At 34.2% G+C, this 18,607-nt stretch overlaps 1 protein-coding gene across 1 annotated transcript; it reads left to right on the forward strand.

The window, feature by feature from the left end:
- The first annotated feature begins 8,566 nt into the window (after window positions 1-8,566).
- Window positions 8,567-15,815, forward strand: LOC115995120 (magnesium transporter MRS2-I). Its single transcript, XM_031119557.1, has 11 exons — window positions 8,567-9,208; window positions 9,295-9,324; window positions 10,178-10,331; window positions 10,522-10,643; window positions 11,139-11,213; window positions 13,028-13,255; window positions 13,335-13,379; window positions 14,808-14,852; window positions 14,938-14,967; window positions 15,103-15,222; window positions 15,315-15,815. The coding sequence occupies exons 1-11, from the start codon at window positions 8,927-8,929 to the stop codon at window positions 15,399-15,401; spliced, it is 1,218 nt and encodes a 405-aa protein (XP_030975417.1). The 5' UTR covers window positions 8,567-8,926; the 3' UTR covers window positions 15,402-15,815.
- The last annotated feature ends 2,792 nt before the right edge of the window (window positions 15,816-18,607 follow it).

An 18,607-nucleotide genomic window follows, 5' to 3' on the forward strand; every position in this document is an offset into this window, starting at 1 on the left:
TTTATTGTATTTTGGAAGGTAAGAAATTTATAATGTCAGAGCATTCAATTTGTTTTCTTTGATATTGTGTGGAGTTTAGTTTATAAATCTTTATGGATTATGGTACATTATTAAGGATGAGGTAATGGTTGTTATTGTTGGCAAGAATCATGTGAACACAATTATTTCATAAAAAAAAAAGTGAACACAATTGTTTTTTTCCACGTGCGCTAGCATTGACTAGACTTTGGGAGTTGCCAAGTTGCACTTCCTTCGTTGACATTCTTGTAGTTTCTCAGGCTGGATTAGACTCTGATGATGAATCAGATCAAACCTGTTTATATAAGAACTGAGTCGTGTATCTTATCATCGTAACATTGAGGTTTGACTTGGGGAGGGCCACTTTGTTGATAGTTTTAAAATTTGGACCGTTCAATGAATGGTAAAAGAGCGAGGTTCGAAGTTTTTAAGGTTAAATTAAGGTCAAACTGAGATCAAACCGTGATGACGTCATAATTAATTTAATAATTATTTAAATTATAAATAAATATATTAAATTAATAAAAATTGAAAATTTAACTAAAATAATCCAAAACAAATATAGATAGTATTTTTTATAACATAACTTTCATAATACAAATAAGAATTATTAAATTCTAAAAAAACATAAATAGCTATTGAGTTTCTAACTTATTTTTAAGTCATGACAAAGCACAATTTAGTACCTAATAATTTTTATTTTTATTTTATGAAACCCAATAAAATAGTTAAGAGACAAATTAGTTTGTTTGCCCATGACCAAGCCCATTTGACTGCCAATTTTTTTTTTTTCCCAAGCCCATTTGAATAGTTACTGTTCACCATTTATTATGAATTAAAAAAAAAAAAATCAAAAGCTAGAAGATCTAATGTCCATGCATTTAAAATTTTTTTAAGTCAAATAAAGAACAAAACCCAAGAAGGAAGTGCTTCACAGCAAGCAAGCATTATATGTTAGTAGTTTTGACAGCAAAGCAAACATAAGTGGTTGACACTAAAGCAAACAGCAACAAAGAAGAAGACTTCAAAAGCAACAAAGAAGAAGACTGAATACTTCAGAGTTCAGAGGCCAAAAATGCATAAACAACATCAGCAAAAATTAAAAATGCAGAGAGAGAAAGAGAGCAAGCGAGACAAAGAATAAGAACAGAAAGATGGCAGTGTAATCTCATTTGATAGCACCTCACATGGTTGAAGCTTTAGCCTTCAACTATGGTTGTAAACCTGTAAGTATCCAAAAAAAACCTCTAACGGTCTGACTTGTTTCAAACCTAGAAGGTTCAACCGCGGTCGGAATGGTTCACTCACTTTCTCACATAGGCCAGTTCTTGAGGTTTAAACTTTAAAGAACTGTGTTGATGAACAGTTTTTGGTTAACCTGGTCGAATTGTACAGTCCGGTCCAAGTTTCAAAACCATGCTTCTGTTTACGTGTTTTACTAATGTATGCACGTTAATTAATAAACTATTTTAAAAAATGTTAGATTTGGAACAAATTTCACAACTTTTCTTTTGTCACAACTTGCGACTGGTGAAAGAAAAAAATGATGGCTCATACTTTTATCGCTTACAACTCATTATATGGTAAATTGTGACAAAAATTGTATACTTTGTTATAGTTTTAACATTGTTTCTTAATGATCGAATTCATGCAATTCATAATACTGCTAAGTGCCAGCACATATTTACATATTTTAAATTGGGTCAAACGGAATTAAACTTAGAAAAATTAGGCTTTGTTTTTCATAAAGGTGTGATATTTTGTGTCATGCGTTAATATAATTTCTCCTTCTCCGCCTTGATTTGACCATGTACTAGGCTAGTTCTTAGCTCTCTCTCTCTCTCTCTCTCTCTCTCTTTCACACACAAACACACTTTTCTATAAAACACTTTTTCTGATTTTATATCTAACCACTGGATGGAGACTATGCAATATTGAATCCCAAACAAAGTTATTATTCGGTCTCTTTCCAATGACACGCACATTGGTGTTTCTATTTTGTGGGGGGATAATGAAAGTAGTAAAAAAAAAAAAAAATGGTACGCGAGGTCAAAGCATCTGGGGATTAAAGATTCGGACCAAAATCGTTATAAAAATCACAAATTGTGGGTGTGGAAGTTTTTATATATTCCAATTAGTGGGTTTATCTACTAAAGTATGACAAGTTAGTTTATGGTTCAAGATATGTGTTCATCTGGGGGAGATTCCTGCTGGGTTGATGGATTAATAGGCAAAGCTGTAAAATCTTTGATACACGTCTCTCTCATTTTTTGGTTCAGTGTAGAAACTAGAAAGTGATGGAGACAGTAACCAACTAAAGAGGATCTGATCCCATCCTTGAAAGTGAAACTATCACCTACTATCTACTTTCCTACCCTAACCCCAAAATAGAACAAAGGGTAAAAGACTACGTTCCCATTCGGCCATTTCTCACAGGCCCCACGCTTGCCGGTTTGTTAAAGTGTCTTTACTCTTTACATTACATTAATGTTAGCTTCCCAACCAGTTCCCACTAAGAACAAAGATTTTCCCCCAAATGAATATAGAAGTATGTTTTTATTTTAAACCTCATAGTCATTGGAATGCATGATGTCTACTTTAATCAGAAGGTGTTGTTAATAATGGTGCTCGAAGGAGTAAGTAAGGACTAAGGATAATGATTTTTATTTGATGAGAAATGTTAACGGATGTTATAAATGTATTGGTTTAAAAACTATTTTTAAAAATATTTTATGAAAAAAATGATAAAACTACTCTCTCCGTCCTAATTTGTTTGTCCTGTTTGAAAAGTCAAAATTTTTAAGGGAATATCATTTATTATTTTGTCTACCTTATAAAAATGTATAAGTTTACAAAACTATCTTTAAATAAATTTATTAGTTTTTTTTTTTTTTTTTAAAGAGTTATTCTTAATGAGACAACTAAAAAGGTGTTCCAATTAAATTGATTTTTTAAATATTTGTTAGTTTTCTTTTCAAATAGTTTTGAAAATAAAGTAGGGGTATAATAGGAACATTAGTAAATTAAATTTTTTTTTTTTTGAGAAACAAACACACACACACACAAAAGGGAGAGGGAAAGATGTTTTAACACAAAGGCACATCACAACTCCACTCAAAAGCCATGGTAACTTTTAAGGGAAGGTGAGACAAATTATACTACACACAACACACTCTCTTAAGTAATGTGGGACAATTACTCATTCATTTTTTGAGAAACAAACACATGTACACACACATACAAGGGAGAGGGAAAGAGGTTCTAACACAAAGGCACACCACAACTTCACTCAAAAGTCATGATAATTTTTAAGGGAGGGTGAGGCAAGTTATATTACACATAACACACTCTCTTAAGCAATGTGAGATAATTACCCATTCTTTTTTTTTATAAAAACAAACACACACACACACACACAAGGGAGAGGGAAATGGGTTCTAATACAAAGACACATCACAACTCTACTCAAAAGTCATTGTAACTTTTAAGGGAGGGTGGGGCAAGTTATACTACACACAACACACTCTCTTAAGTAATGTGAGACAATTACCCATTCTTTTTTTTGAGAAACAGATGCGCACACACACACACACACACACACACACACACACACACTCTCATTTGTAAATTAATAACTTTTACTTTTAGAAATAGGACAATATTTTGGGACATCCCAAAATGGAATAGAGAACAAACAAACTGGAACAGAGAAAATATTAATTTTCCTAACACCTTTTTATATTTCCCATGAAAGTGATGTTAAAATTTTCCTAATATAGTTTATTAACCATTATTCTAAAGAGGTGTTTGGTTAGCCGTGATATTATATTTCCCATGAAAGTGATGTTAAAACTTTCTTAATATAGTTTATTAACCATTATTTTTAAGGTGATAACAGTGCTCAAAGGAGTAGGTAAGGACTAAGGATAATGGTTTTTGTTTTATGAGAAATGTTAACGGATGTCCTAAGACATTGGTTTATGAACTATTTTTAGAAATATTTTATGAAAAAATGATAAAAAAAATTAAGATATGTTTGGTAACTATTTTTTCCCCTTATTTTCTGTTTCTAAAAACAATTTCTATTTTTGAGACTAAAAAACTTGTTTGGCAACCCAAAATGGATAGAAAGCAAAAACTGTTCTCAAAACTTAATTTGTGAAGGAAACTGAAAACATGTAAAATGCTGTTTTCAGTTTCTAATTTTCAAAAGTTAATGAAAATACGAATTTAATTTAATAAATCTATCTCATTTAATAAGTTAGCATTAGAGTTCAAATCCTAGTAACAACATATTTTAGTATTTTCTATTTTTTTTTCAAAAAATTATCTTTTTAATTTCAACTAACCAAACATGATTTTGATTTCAAAAACATAAGAATTTTTTTTTCTTTATATTCCCAAAAACAAGTTTTTAAAAATAGAAAATAAAAACTGTTACCAAACATAATCTTAATTTTTCTAATACATTTTTTTATTTATCATTAAAGTGATGTTAAAACTTTCCTAATATAATTTATTAACCATTATCCTAAGGGGACTTTTGGTTCGCCGTGATATTACATTTTTCATGAAAGTGATGTTAAAAGTTTCCTAATAAAAAAAATGATAATCGATACCTATTAATAACTACTATAATTGTCAAATTTCATATTTAATAATTTATATACAAACATAGTCATAATAAATGTTTATAAATAGCTATGAACCATCATAATTATCAAATTCATATTTATACACCAAGCAAAAAGAAATAAAATCATTTTCTTTAAGGTGGTGGCTCAATCTATTCCCACTTATACAATGAGTGTATTTCAAATCCCAATGAAATTATGTGATGAATTGGATGCTTTATGTGCAAAGTTTTGGTGGGGACAAGTTAGGAATGAAAGGAAAATTCATTGGAGAAGTTAGGATAAGTTATCAACCTCAAAGAAAGATGGTGGAATGGGCTTTCGTGATCTTAGAGCATTTAATCTAGCCATGCTAGCCAAGCAAGGGCAAAGAATGATCCAAGAATCTGATTCATTGCTCTATCGGTGTTTTAAAGCGAGATACTTCCTACAGACTTCTTTTCTTGAGGCAGTTAAATCACCAAATAGTTCCTATGTATGGAAAAGCATGCTGGCAGCCCTACCAATCCTCAAGTCCAGTCATTGTTGGAGAGTGGTGAATGGTTGTTCAATTCGGGTTCAAGGTGACAAGTGGATTCCTAATTTTCCATCACATAGAATTGGGGTTGTCCCCGACCCACCTGCCTCTGCCAACTGAACCGACTTCTTCGACAGTCGGTGATGGATTGCTTCCTCCAAAACCCGACTTTGACGGGTCGAATGTCGATTCTCCTTCTTCAAAATCTGAGAAACCTGATCCAACTGACCCACAAATATTTCGGCGTAATTTGATAAATCCGATGAGTTTTGAGATGTTTTTTAGCTAGATCTGGCAAGATTTCGCTAGATCTAGTTGAGTTCTTGGCTAGATCCGACAAGATTTCGCTAGATCTAGTCGAGATCTTGGCTATTTCCGGTGAAATCTCAAAGGATTTTGGCCGATTTTCATCTTCCGATGACTTTTGAGATGTTTTTTGGCTAGATCCAGTGAGATTTCGCTAGATTTAGTCGAGTTCTTGGCTAGATCTAGCGAGATTTCACCAGATCTAGTCAAGATCTTGGCTATTTCCGGCGAAATCTCAGAGGTTTTTGGCCAATTTTCATCGTTTTCTCACCGGATTTCCTTTATTTTCCAGATCTTGACTCCGACCAAATCCGACCACCGCTCGTTGATGTTCCAACCCATCCGAATCGATCATCCTCTCGGTTGGCGGCGGGTTCAAAGTTTGTCCACCCAATCTGGTTGGGTCAGATGCGGGTTGAGCACAAACCCGATCCAACCCGACCCGTGGACAGGCCTACATAGAATACTTCATCCGCCCAATAATGATGTTGAAGGTTGGGTTATGGCAAACCTCATTGATCATGAATTACATGAATGGATGATTGAAGTAGTGATGGCATTATTTCATGAGAAGGAGGCTGATGCAATATGTAAAATTCCCTTTAGCCGAAGGAGTGTGTTTGATTCCATTACATGGTTGCATAATAAGAATGGAAAATTCACTGTTAAATCAGCATATAGGGTTGCACAACAAGTTTTGAAGGTTGGAAGAGGGGCTGAAAGTTCTAATGGGAGGTATGGGAAGCAAGTTTGGTCTGCCTTGTGGAAGCTTAAAATTCCAAACAAGATCAAAGTGTTTGGATGGAGAGCATGTCATGATATTCTATTGACAAGATTGTACCTGACCAAGCGAAGGATTATATCAGACAATATGTGCCCGATTTGCTGTAGATGTCCAGAATCAACAATTCATGTGCTTTGGGAGTGTGCCGCTACACAGAATGTGTGGGCTAGCAGTGTTAAAATTCTACAGAAGGGATGCACGGGTCAGAATGATTTGCTGCACTTATTGGAGTACCTACTAGACCCATTGTCTTTGGAGGAAGTGGAAGTCTTCTTGATTCATGCTTGGCTCATTTGGAATAGGCACAACAGTGTTATTCATGGTGGTAGATTCATTGATCCAGTTACTTTTAATCAGAGGGCAGTAGAGTATTTAGAAGAGTACAAACATGCTCAACAGCAACTTCATGTAGAAACGGTTATGTAGAACAACAGGACAGATTGGGAACCACCTCCAAAATCGGCTTTTAAGTTGAACTTTGATGCAGCAATTTTTTCTGAGGTGAACAGAACTGGTGTTAGGGTTATAATTCGTAACTACAAGGCGAAGTCATGGTAGCCATGTCTGCAAGAGGGCTAGCAGTACATAGTAGTGAGGAAGGTGAGCTGTTAACATGTAGAAAGGCTGTTGAATTTGCTATTGATGCAGGTTTTTCCAAGTTGGTTATTGAGGGAGACAATGTTAATGTAATAAAAGCTATTTCGTCGAAAGAAGCCAACATATCTTTGCTGGGGAATGTCATGGAAGATATTAAACATCTCATTAGGGGTCTACAATGGGTATCTATTTCTCACATAAGGCGTAGTGTCAATAAGGTGGCTCATGTGTTAGCGCAACATGCTAGAACTATTATTGACGATTTGTATTGGATAGAGGATTCCCCTCCTCCCATCATTGAACAATTGTATCAAGATGCTTGCCTTTTAGAAATGAATGAATGCAGTTTCCCTTTCCAAAAAAAAAAAAAATTACCAGTTAAACTAACCAGAACATTAAGAGCATTTCCAACCGGTTTTCCATCTTATCTTATTTTACCATCCCAAAAAACTACTTTATCAATTATACCATATCATTTTACAATATACTCAACATCCCAAATCTCTATTATTTTACCATTTTATTAAAATATTATTTTTTTAATCTTTCTTTATTATTTCTCTTTTTCTCTTCCTTTTCCTCTCTTTCTCCCTCAACCTCTAGCACTGGCCTTAACCTCTTGCAAACCCATACCTAACAAAATCACAACAAAAAATCACTCAAATCAACAGAAACTTAACCAACCATCAAAAAATCACCCAAATCAACAGATACTTAACCAACCATCAAAAAATCACCCACAGCCACGCCGATCTCGCCGCCACAACAACTACCAAACAGCCACTGACCCAGTCTTTAAGTCGCCGCTGCCGTCACCGACGCCATCCCCTACTTTTGTTGTAGCCATCTCTATTCATCCCAAACCCATTTGTTCTCACTAGCAACCATAAAAATTCAAAGATAAAAAACCCAGCCACCCATGGCCTTTGACGGCCTGGACTTTGAGCCCGTGCTTCTTAGCCATCACAAGCAACTCAACATACCCACCCCAATTTTACGACCTAGCCGCCATTGATCACTGACCTCCACACTGCCACCATCGAGACCATGGGTAATGGGTTTTGGGTTTGAAGAAAATGGGTTCTGTGTTGGTGGTGGCCACCGTTACCCATCATCGGAGAGAGAGAAGCTTCTAACTTATTGGTGAGAGAGGGGCATCGGAGAGAGTCTTGGGTCTGAACTAGGCATGGAGCAGATGAGAAAGAGAGAAGGAAGAGAGAGAAAAGAAGAGAAGAAATGAGAGAGGAGAGAGAAATTCCCGGGTTAAAAAGGGCCTCAAGCATTAAAAAATTATTTTTTTATCCCATTCCGCTACTGTACTATCTTATATTTAAGATGGTATTGGAGTTGTATCTCAAAAAAATTTGGCCTTTTCCAATTTGGCCTTCCCATTGCTGAGCAGTTTTTGGGCCTAAATGCCAAATGTACCTTACATTTGGCATATAGCAAGCCCACTGTTGATGCTCTAAGTGTCTGTTTTAGAATAGTTTATTTAACTTAAATTGAAATTTTTTTACTAAAAGTACTGTAAATAAAGTAAAAGTTAGTTAAATAGTATAGTGAAATTTATAAATAGTACTAAAAGGTGCAATAAATTTTATAAATAGTCATAAATAAGTTAAAATTTTTAATTTGTCTTGAAGGCACGCTAAAATAAAATAAAAAGAGTATTATATAAAGGCAGTTGATAAGAAAGGTAGACCAGCCCACACTCGAAAACAGCCATCCCCTTTTAACTGCCTTCCCTTTCCCCAAACTCTCCGAAACCCACCACCGCCCACACACGCACACCCCCCAATGAAAGAAAGGAGCAAAACACAAAAAAATTGTTATAACTTCAAACCACTCTACTCATCTTCAATCAACAACAAAAACTCTGAAATCATTCATGCCAATCACTCCAATATAAAAACCCAAAATTTTTTCTCTCTCTCTCAGCCGCCAAATCAACAAAATTGATTTGAATAGAGTGAGAGAGAATTGGGTATGAGAAAGAGAGAGAAGTAGAGTTGATTTTTTTTGGGTTGTGGGCGTGAAGTGGTGGGTGGGGTTGGGATATGGTAAATAGAGATGGGGCGAGACGGGTACGTTGTGCCGGCGGACCCGGGTGCCGGTGCAGCCATGATAAGCGCGAGTGCGAATGTGAATGTGAATTTGAAGAAGAAAAACCAGTCTGCGAGGAGTTGGATACTGTTAGACTCCAGAGGAGAAGGGACCAATCTAGATGTGGACAAGTACGCTATAATGCACCGCGTTCACATCCACGCACGTGATCTCCGTATTCTCGATCCCTTGTTGTCTTACCCTTCCACCATTCTTGGTCGTGACAAAGCCATCGTTCTCAACTTAGAGGTCACTTTACTCTTTTTTTTTTTTTTTTTTCATTGCTTTCGTTTCATACTGATGGTTTTTTTTGGTTTCAATTTCTGGGTGTTCAGCATATCAAGGCAATTATCACTGCTGAAGAGGTTTGTCTTCTCTCTCTTTTGTCTTTTTTTAAATAGGAGACAGTTTTAGTTATGTTCAAAAATAGAGATGGTGGGTTTTTTAGTACTTTACTTCACTTCACTCAACTCAACTATCAAGTCCCGTTGACTTCTTCAGCTTTTGTTTCAAGGTCTGAGATTTTTTGTTTGTTAAAAAAAGAAAAAAGAAATTTGAAGAAAAACCCAGTTTCAATTTCATCACTTTCATTTTGTTTATTATAGCTTTGGTGTTTGATTATCAAAAAGTGATGGGTTAATCATACTTTATCCACTGTGGCTTCAACTAGTAAAGTATATTGTCCTTGAATAAGGAAAAATGCTTACCAGTGTTTATCATCATGGAGCGGATGTTATAGGTTTCAAATCCTATTGTAATTATAAAAATTAAAAAAAAAAAAAATTATCAGCTTTTTCGTCAGGTGCAGCCCTAAAAAAATGCACATGTGAATTGTATGCCTTGATAGAAAGGTCAAACTTGACCTTAGGAGCACACTAGAGATCATTATTCCCCAATTTGATGATAAGCTTAAGAAGTAGACGAAAAAAAAAATGAAGAGAAGTGAAAAAAGAAAAGAAAAAGCAATGACCTGAAAATTATAATTTTTAGATGCATATTTTTCCCCCTCTCACTAAGCAAATGGTGGGGATTAAAAAATTTGTACTTTTCTGGTGTTTTGGATGACTAAAGATTGACTTTTGGTGGATCAAGAGTGCCTCTGAGTCAAGATTTATTGGTTGATTGATGTTTATTTAACAATTAACTCAATAATTAGAAAACAACTGTGAGTTTGAGTTGTTTTTGCAATTTGTGATCGTTAATTTTATTGAATGATAGGTATTGCTTCGGGATCCATCAGATGAAAATGTTGTCCCTGTTGTTGAGGAGCTTCAAAGGCGATTGCCTCCTGCAAATGCCATTCCTCAAGGTCTAGGTGATGGGAAAGAGTACCCAGGGGGCCAACATGACGTTGATGCTGGTGAAGAAGATGGTAAGCAATATTAATTTAATGGTTAAAAATTGAATGAAAACAATCTTGATTAGTGAAGAGTTCAGACTGTTATTGCTGTTTTGGAAATGTGCATTATTTTTCATCTAGTGTATTTTCTCAATATTAGAATGAACCTTGTCGGTCCTTTTTTATTTCTTGTTATATGAATGATCTAAATTATGCAATGTAGAGTCTCCATTTGAATTCCGGGCCCTGGAGGTAGCGTTGGAAGCTATTTGTAGTTTCCTTGCTGCACGCACAACAGAATTGGAGACTGATGCTTATCCTGCATTAGATGAGCTTACATCTAAGGTGATTGCTTATGTGTTTCCTCTTTCTTTAACTGGTCCATTGTCTTGCTGTTTTTTGTAGTTGCCCCCACTTCCAACTACCTCACCCAAAAAAAAAAAAGAAAAGGAAAAGACTCTCGGTTAGTGGTTTAGTTAAGGAAACGGGTAGACTGCTTATATATGCTTATAAGACTTATTGTCTACTTTTGGATGTTTAGTAGGAGTTCAAGGGGAGAATTATTAAGGGTGTTGTACTGACTCATGGCACTGGACAGTTCATGATCCTTCATGTTAGATTAAAAATTTTTGGGAGTGCACTTTTTTTATTGTATTCCTTTATTTATTTATTATTTTTTAATTTTGGATTCATTTTAATGCTATATACATCCGACCTCCTTGGCTCTTTGGGCTCTTTTACTCTTCATCACTCTTTCCTGCATTGCACACTTGTAATGCTGTTCAGCCTCTTGTAGTGTTTCATTATTGTCAATCTTTTCTGAACAATTATTCTTGACAGATTAGTAGCCGTAACTTGGATAGGGTTCGTAAATTGAAGAGTGCAATGACAAGGTTAACTGCTCGGGTTCAAAAGGTATGCACTTTTGTTGTGATGTGAGAAAGGATGTATTTCTGCTTACCAAAAGAAAATTTTTGTTATCAAACCCGTTCTTTTTAGTGTGTGTGTTTGATGAGCTTGTTTGGCTAATTTTGTTGCAAATATAATTTTTTTTGAAGTAAAGCTGTACCTTTAAAACGTGATGCTTTAAAAAACTCTACAAAAGCTGGTAGTGAAATAAGCTGGCATTTTAGGGCTAGACAAACAGACCATTAGTGTTTTATCCTGTTAGAAAATTTTATGATATGCATTATGAACATTATATGTAAGAAACATTGTTGACTAACCTACTAAATTTTGCTCCTTTTTTTTGTGTGTGTGATGGCTGGATTCCTAATATTTTCTTTAGTTGAAACATAGCTTTTGTTCTCCCAATTTTTGTGCTTTTTGTGGGGGGGGGGGGGGGGGAATCCTATTTTGAAGTATACTGATCAAAACTAATGTATAGATTTTTTATTTGGCTAAAATATTGTCTCCATTGCTAAAGTTGGCTTGAATTTTGCTTTTTGTCCCTAAACTTTAGAAAATTCTTTTTTCCTCCCAAAACTTTTTAAAGACATTTTGTTAATAGTTTAGGGATGAAAAATGGACTTTTTTCAATAGCTTGGATGAAATTTGAAGATTGATAAGTGTAACATTTTCAATAGTTTAGGGACAAAAAACGAAATTCATGCAAATTTTAGGAACAAAAACAATATTTTAGCCTTTCTATTTTAACAAATTTACGTTTTAACATTTAAATTTTCATTATAAGTTTCTTTATTTTATGGGAAAAAAGATATCTGTAAATATGGCTAATAACTTAATATACAAATTTGGGTTTAGATAATAATTAACAAACAGTCATGGGGGATTTTGACGAATTTTTTTTTTTTTTTTTGATAGGTAAGTTTACACATGCACCCAATGGGTTTTGAACCCATAGCATCATCCTCCACCCTTCCTTATGGAGGGAGGAGGTGCTGTTTGAGCTAGGGCTCATTGGAAAAATTTTCAATTCATGCTATACCCTTGTATTTAGTTTTTATTGGTTTGCATTTAAATCATTGTTATAAACAATCTAATTGCAACGAAGCCGAAAAATATGAAGTCTGGGTTATCCACCATTAAAAAATTTCTATCTATTCCAGAAAATAAGAGAAGTTCCTCTTCTACAATAATACTTAGAAGAAGGATCTGTAATTAGCTCACACAATAGAAAGTGAATTTTATAGATTTGACAAGGTTGTCACCTGTAACTTGATCTATAGAATGCGGTGTACATAGTTATGGCTTTGGATTCTGCGTGTAACTGGCCATATAGGTTTGGGTCAGCAAAAATTTGGAGCTGATATGATATCTATATGAAAATTTGGAGCAACAAATCTTTTGACTTCATGTTATGCACTATCTAGGTTACAGTTGATTGTCTCGATTATATGGTTTTAGGAAAGTGGAAATGGATCAAACAATCTACTGATGATAAAAGAAATCTCGAAACTTTGACAGATAGCATTTATTGCTCTAAGTGTGCTATGCCACATCAGTGCAAGTCGTTGGCTGAGAAATGTATTTGCAGTTCTGCCTTTTCTTCTGTTTTCGTAAGCAGTATCATCCCGACTAGATCATGTTACATATAAGTGTAAACTGTGTAATTCAATAGGAAACTATATGGACCACTGCCACTCTGAATTTGTGATGTGGATTTGATAATAAGTTACTCGACCAGGTTACAATGAAAGAAATATGTTTACCTTTCCTTTAATTCCTTAAAATCATAGTTTTATCCACTTCTGATCACAAAATTGCAGGTTAGAGATGAACTTGAACAACTACTTGATGATGATGATGATATGGCTGACCTCTACTTGTCAAGAAAGTTGGCTGGTACGTCTTCACCAGTTAGTGGCTCTGGCGCTGCCAATTGGTTTGCTGCCTCCCCTACTATTGGCTCAAAGATATCCAGAGCGAGTAGAGCAAGTGTGGTAACAGTTCGTGGGGATGAGAATGATGTGGAGGAGCTTGAAATGTTACTGGAGGTTATAACATTGATTTACTTCTCATTTGTCATGTTTTATCTGCAGTGAAGTCTGAAATGTGCAGTAATTGATTTTGCAGGCTTACTTTATGCAAATTGATGGCACATTGAACAAATTAACCACAGTACGTGCTATTTTGGATATTATTTTTTTATCTTTTATTTTATGGTTCGTACTTATCAATATGACTGATCATGTGCATGCATATTTCACTGGTAAAAGCAAACTTTAGACACGTGATGCTCGTAAAAGATCATGTAGGGCTGATGCTAGCAATTGGTGACTGGTGAGGAGTAATTTTTGAATTCGACTAGTGGAGAGCAGAGTTGGATGGATTTTGACTTTTTTCTTTTTGGGACTAGGTTTTCTGGTTTATCTTGATCAAATTGAAGTTTGGCTAAACCAACTTTAGTACTATATGGGTTTTTGTAGATTATGAGACTTATTATTTTTTTACTTAAAAATCTGTCTCTTATATTTAATGATATTTTCACTTGAAAGTTTCTTATCATTGTGTTTTGGTTCTTATATGCAAAGAGGGAGAATTATTTTCAGGTTTCTTTTAATTTAAGGTTGAATAGCCACCCCCCCCACCTCTCTGCTCTCTCTCTCTCTCTTTGTTTAATTATTTGCTAAATTATGCTTGCTTCCATGAGAGTGTAGAAGAAGATTCATATTTTAGTGAAAATGAAAATTTTATGCTGCTATGGCCATGAGCCTTGTAGCTCAACTATGTTTCCAACAGAAATGTCCCAGGTTCAATCCCCTATCCCCCATTGTAACTATCGAATTATTAAAAAAAAAAAAAAAACCTGTTAGCTGTTATGAAAAGGGTAAGATTATATCATTTAAATTTCCTTGATCTTAACGTAATCCAAATCTTCATAGTTCATGTATTAGGTTGTCCAAAGAACATTTCATGCCACTGGTTCAATTTGGTATGCAAACTAGATACATATAAAGATTTTTACTTTCTGATATCCACTATTATTTCTTTGTAGTTTGTTAGCTTCTTGAATTTAGAAAACTGAAAAGAAAAGCAATGGGGGGAAGAGCTTTTCATAAACCTGATTAGAAAATTGAAGCACCATGCAATGGCCTGATGGGCCTGTATTACCAGGTTAAAAATTTAGTCCTGGGTTTCATAACCATTTCCAGTCTCAGTATGGATGCTGTTTTCTTTGGGAGTTAAAGTATATTTTTTTGTACACAATAGACTGGTTTCTGTTTAACATTTACAGAAACTCTGGTGCTAAATGTCATTTGCATACCCTGGAAGTTGTCAGCAAATACTAGAATGGAATAACCTCACCCCTTTGGGAAAGATGGGCTTAATAATCATGATAAGCCAAAATGAGGCACCTTTTATTGAGCTGTGTTGCTTTATTCTTCCACATGCACGATTCCTTTATACTAACTTTCAATTCTGCTTCTCGTGCAATATGTTAGGTTTTGTAAAGAGTAGCTAAATCTTTTGATGTTTGATAAGATTTATACACACTCTTTGTGTCACATATTATGCTTTTCTAATTGCTATCTTGAACTTCTGCAGCTTCGAGAATACATTGATGATACAGAAGATTACATCAATATTCAGGTAACCTATTCTCTAAATTTGTTGTGCCAGATTCCTGGGTTGCATATCAATATTGTGTGATCTGAATAAAACTTTGTTTTCGCAGCTTGACAATCATCGAAATCAGCTGATTCAGGTGCTCCAATCTTCCTGTGTTGTGTATTACTTATATCAGTGCATTTTTTTTCTTTTCCTGATGATATTTCCAAGTCCTGGAATGTTTTAGTTTTAGTTTTAGTTTTTTACATTATCTTCTGCTCAATGGCTGCAGTTGGAGCTCTTTCTAAGTTCAGGAACCGTTTGTTTATCCATCTATTCTTTAGTTGCTGGAATATTTGGAATGAATATCCCATATACCTGGAATAACAATTATGGTTACATGTTTAAATGGGTAAGAAGTTATTTCTGCTGGTAAATTTGGCTGTAGGTTTCTGGATGAAATTCTCTTAAAACATTGAATTATCTTCCCGTTTGGGCTGGCAGGTGATCATTGTCTCAGGAGCAATCTGTGCCTTTCTCTTTACACTGATTATTTCCTACGCACGCTACAAGGGATTGGTTGGATCTTGAATTCACACTCATGCAACAAATATTGTTGCTGGAAAGGACTTCCAAGCTTGAACCTTATGGCACCTACTATCATGTGCAGCATAATAAATTTGGTTCCTCTCTCTTTCTGTTGGAAGGTTTCGACCAGGATTGCATATGGCACCAGTGTTTTAATCCCAAGGGAACATGAGTTCACTAAATTGTCAACTAGATATTGGTTTGAGGCACCAACTCATATCAATTCATTTTATTGCCTCTAATATATGTAAAGGCGGAAGCTCAGCAACTGTCAGGTGTGTAGCATCTTTTAAGCAGAATTGTATAATAGGAATTGTGTGCCATATTGACAGCCTATACCCACAATTATGACATTTTTCAATCACATTTATTAATCGCTTTTTGTTACGGCATTTTGTTAATCAGTTTCAACATTTACTATCTCTGCGCAATTTCAATTATAGATTTTACTGTCTTGAATCATAGAAACGTTATTTTTCATTTGTAAACACGTGCAAGTAACCACTGATATCCTCCTGCAAAGTCTGAATTTCTGTCGATTAACTTCGGTTGAATAACATTTTTTGATAATTGGGAGTGAGGAGGATTTCAACTCGTTTTTGTTAGAAACTCTATAAGGTTCTAATAAGTTGAGTTACAAGATTCTTGGCAAACTTGAGTTGAAGAGTTGATTAACATAATTTAAAAGGTGAAAAAAATTTAGGGCATGGAAGAGGGGGGGGGGGGGGTGAAGGTGGAGGGTGGGGGGTGATTGAGAATGCAGTGAACTCGTATGTGTACTATTGAGATCTGGTTGTTGAATGAAAAGGATCAAATAGTAGTTAGATTAAAGAGAGTTATAGAATGACTATATATATATATATATATAAAGTTTGAGAAAAATTCAATTAGATTTTCAATTAGAGTCTAATTTTGTGTCATATGTCTTGTCTAATTTTCTAAATTTTTTTACTGAGTTCATTCAGTATAAAATACGAGGAGTCTAATATATATGAACCACAAAAAAACCAATAATATATCTAATTTTATATCTAAACTAGAAGAATAGAGAGTTTGAAAGATTTTGCTTTCCAATGTCATATTTTTGTCTAGCTAAAAATAATTCAAATTTATTAACTTTTTACTTATCAGAAAGAAACTTATACATATGATATGATATGATGTGTGTGTGCGTGTGTTTTTTTTTTTTCAATAATTATTTATTTATTTTTTAATTATGCTCTTGCATATACACAGAGTTCTAAACTAGTTGTATACAATTACACTAAGTGCTTGTTTGTTTCAACTTTCCTAGTCCAAAAAGCCCGTTTTGAAAAAAGCAAATACAAAAAGTCTGTTTGGTTTAGTATGAAAAAGTTGCATTTTGGGTTTGTGAAGAGAACACACAAGCCATAAAAGGAGCTCTGAGGTCCATTTCGGAAAAAGTCCGTGCGCGTTGAATCAACTATCCGTTGGACTCTGGGTAATTACCAAATTGCACTTCACATTTTACTGAAAATCTAACTTTACCCCCTTTGATAAATCAAGGTCTGTAGCTAGAAAGTCACGACTTCCTCTCATCTCATCTTCAAGAACAAGCCTTTCCTCCGTGCTGCTACACAATTCGGGCCGTGCTGCTGCAGGTAAATGTTTCTCTTGACCGAACCGGACCGATCTTCTTCGTCTTCTTCCCAAATTGCCCACTGTTTTTCAAAAGGCAGAGTTAAAATGTGGGTACTAGGTACTTGAAGTGTGGGTAATGGTCTTCTTGAAGTGTGGGCACTGGGTACTGCTAGTAATATGTGAAGGAAGTGGTAGGGAGGCTCTGTGTGGCAAGAGAAAAGGGAGAAAGAAAATAAAAAAAAGAAAGAGGAAGAAAGAGGTTCTGTGTGGAATGTTCTGGAGCGTGGAGGAAGTGGTAGGGAAAAAAGAGGGGAAAAAAAAAAAAGAAGGAAAAAAAAGAAGGAAATACGGATGAAAAGAAAAAAAAAGAAGGAAAAAAAAAATAAAGAATAAAAAATTAAAATTGAGAAATGCTATCACAATATTTTTACAATACTTTCACAATAAATCTTAAGTGGTAGGTTATTATTAGCTAATATTGGTGAGAAAAAAATAATTTTTTTAGAAAGAGAAAAAAATAATTTTTTTAGAAAGAGAAAAAAATGATTTTAATATTACGTTCAAATTAAAATTAGTATCAATTATCACAATATTTTCACAATACTTTAACAATAAATCTTAAGTGGTAGGTTATTATTAGCTAATATTGATGAGAAAAAAATAATTTTTTTAGAAAGAGAAAAAAATAATTGTAATAGTATGTTCAAATTAAAATCAGTATCAATTATCACAATAATTTCACAATAAATCTTAAGTGGTAGGTTATTACTAGCTAATATTGATGAGAAAAAAATAATTTTTTTTAGAAAGAGAAAAATTGATTTAAGTATTATGAAGTAGTTGATTTAAGTATGAAATAAACTTATTTATATATGCATTGTCATTTTTTGTAATTTATCACTCAAACTATCACTTCTATAAGTACTGGCCAAATACTCAGTTTTTTTAAAAAGCATTTTTTAACAGCTTTTACTAAACATTCAGTTTTTTGAAAAAACATTTTTTCATTATGCACTTTTTGAAAACTCAATTTTTTCGAAAAAACGCTTTTTCAAAAAGCTGAACCAAACTCACTCTAAATAAGTATTTTGAGAATTTAAAGGATGTGTATGACCAACTAAGGAGATTTGGTGGTAGAAGAGGTTCAAGTGATGGATAAAAAGAAAAAACTATAGAGGCCTACTTAGATGTAGAGATAATATTGCTCTTAAAAATTATAAAGCAGCATAGATGGAAACAAAAAAGGCTCTGTGTGAGGTGTTATAAAAAAAAAAAAGAAAAAAGAAAAAAGAAAAAAAAAAGAAGCTCTATGTGAGGTTATATATGAGGCTTTATGTAGCAAGCAAGGGATGAAGGATGGAAGAAAAAAATTTGTACTTTCTAAGACAAGGGAAATGAAAATAAGATACTTGAGATGCGTCAAGCGCATTAAGGATGAATAGGGTATTATTAAAGGAAGAAGAGATTAAAGAAAGGTGGAAGGGTTATTTTGATAAACTGTTTAATGGAAGTCATATAAGAAATTGGAGCAAACTAAGTAATTCAATTGAGGATAGAAATCGTAAGTTTGTTTGAGCAGAAAAGGATGTGGTTGAGAAGGATAAAAA

This window comes from Quercus lobata, chromosome 6 (assembly GCF_001633185.2).
Source record: "Quercus lobata isolate SW786 chromosome 6, ValleyOak3.0 Primary Assembly, whole genome shotgun sequence".
Lineage (NCBI taxonomy): Eukaryota > Viridiplantae > Streptophyta > Magnoliopsida > Fagales > Fagaceae > Quercus > Quercus lobata.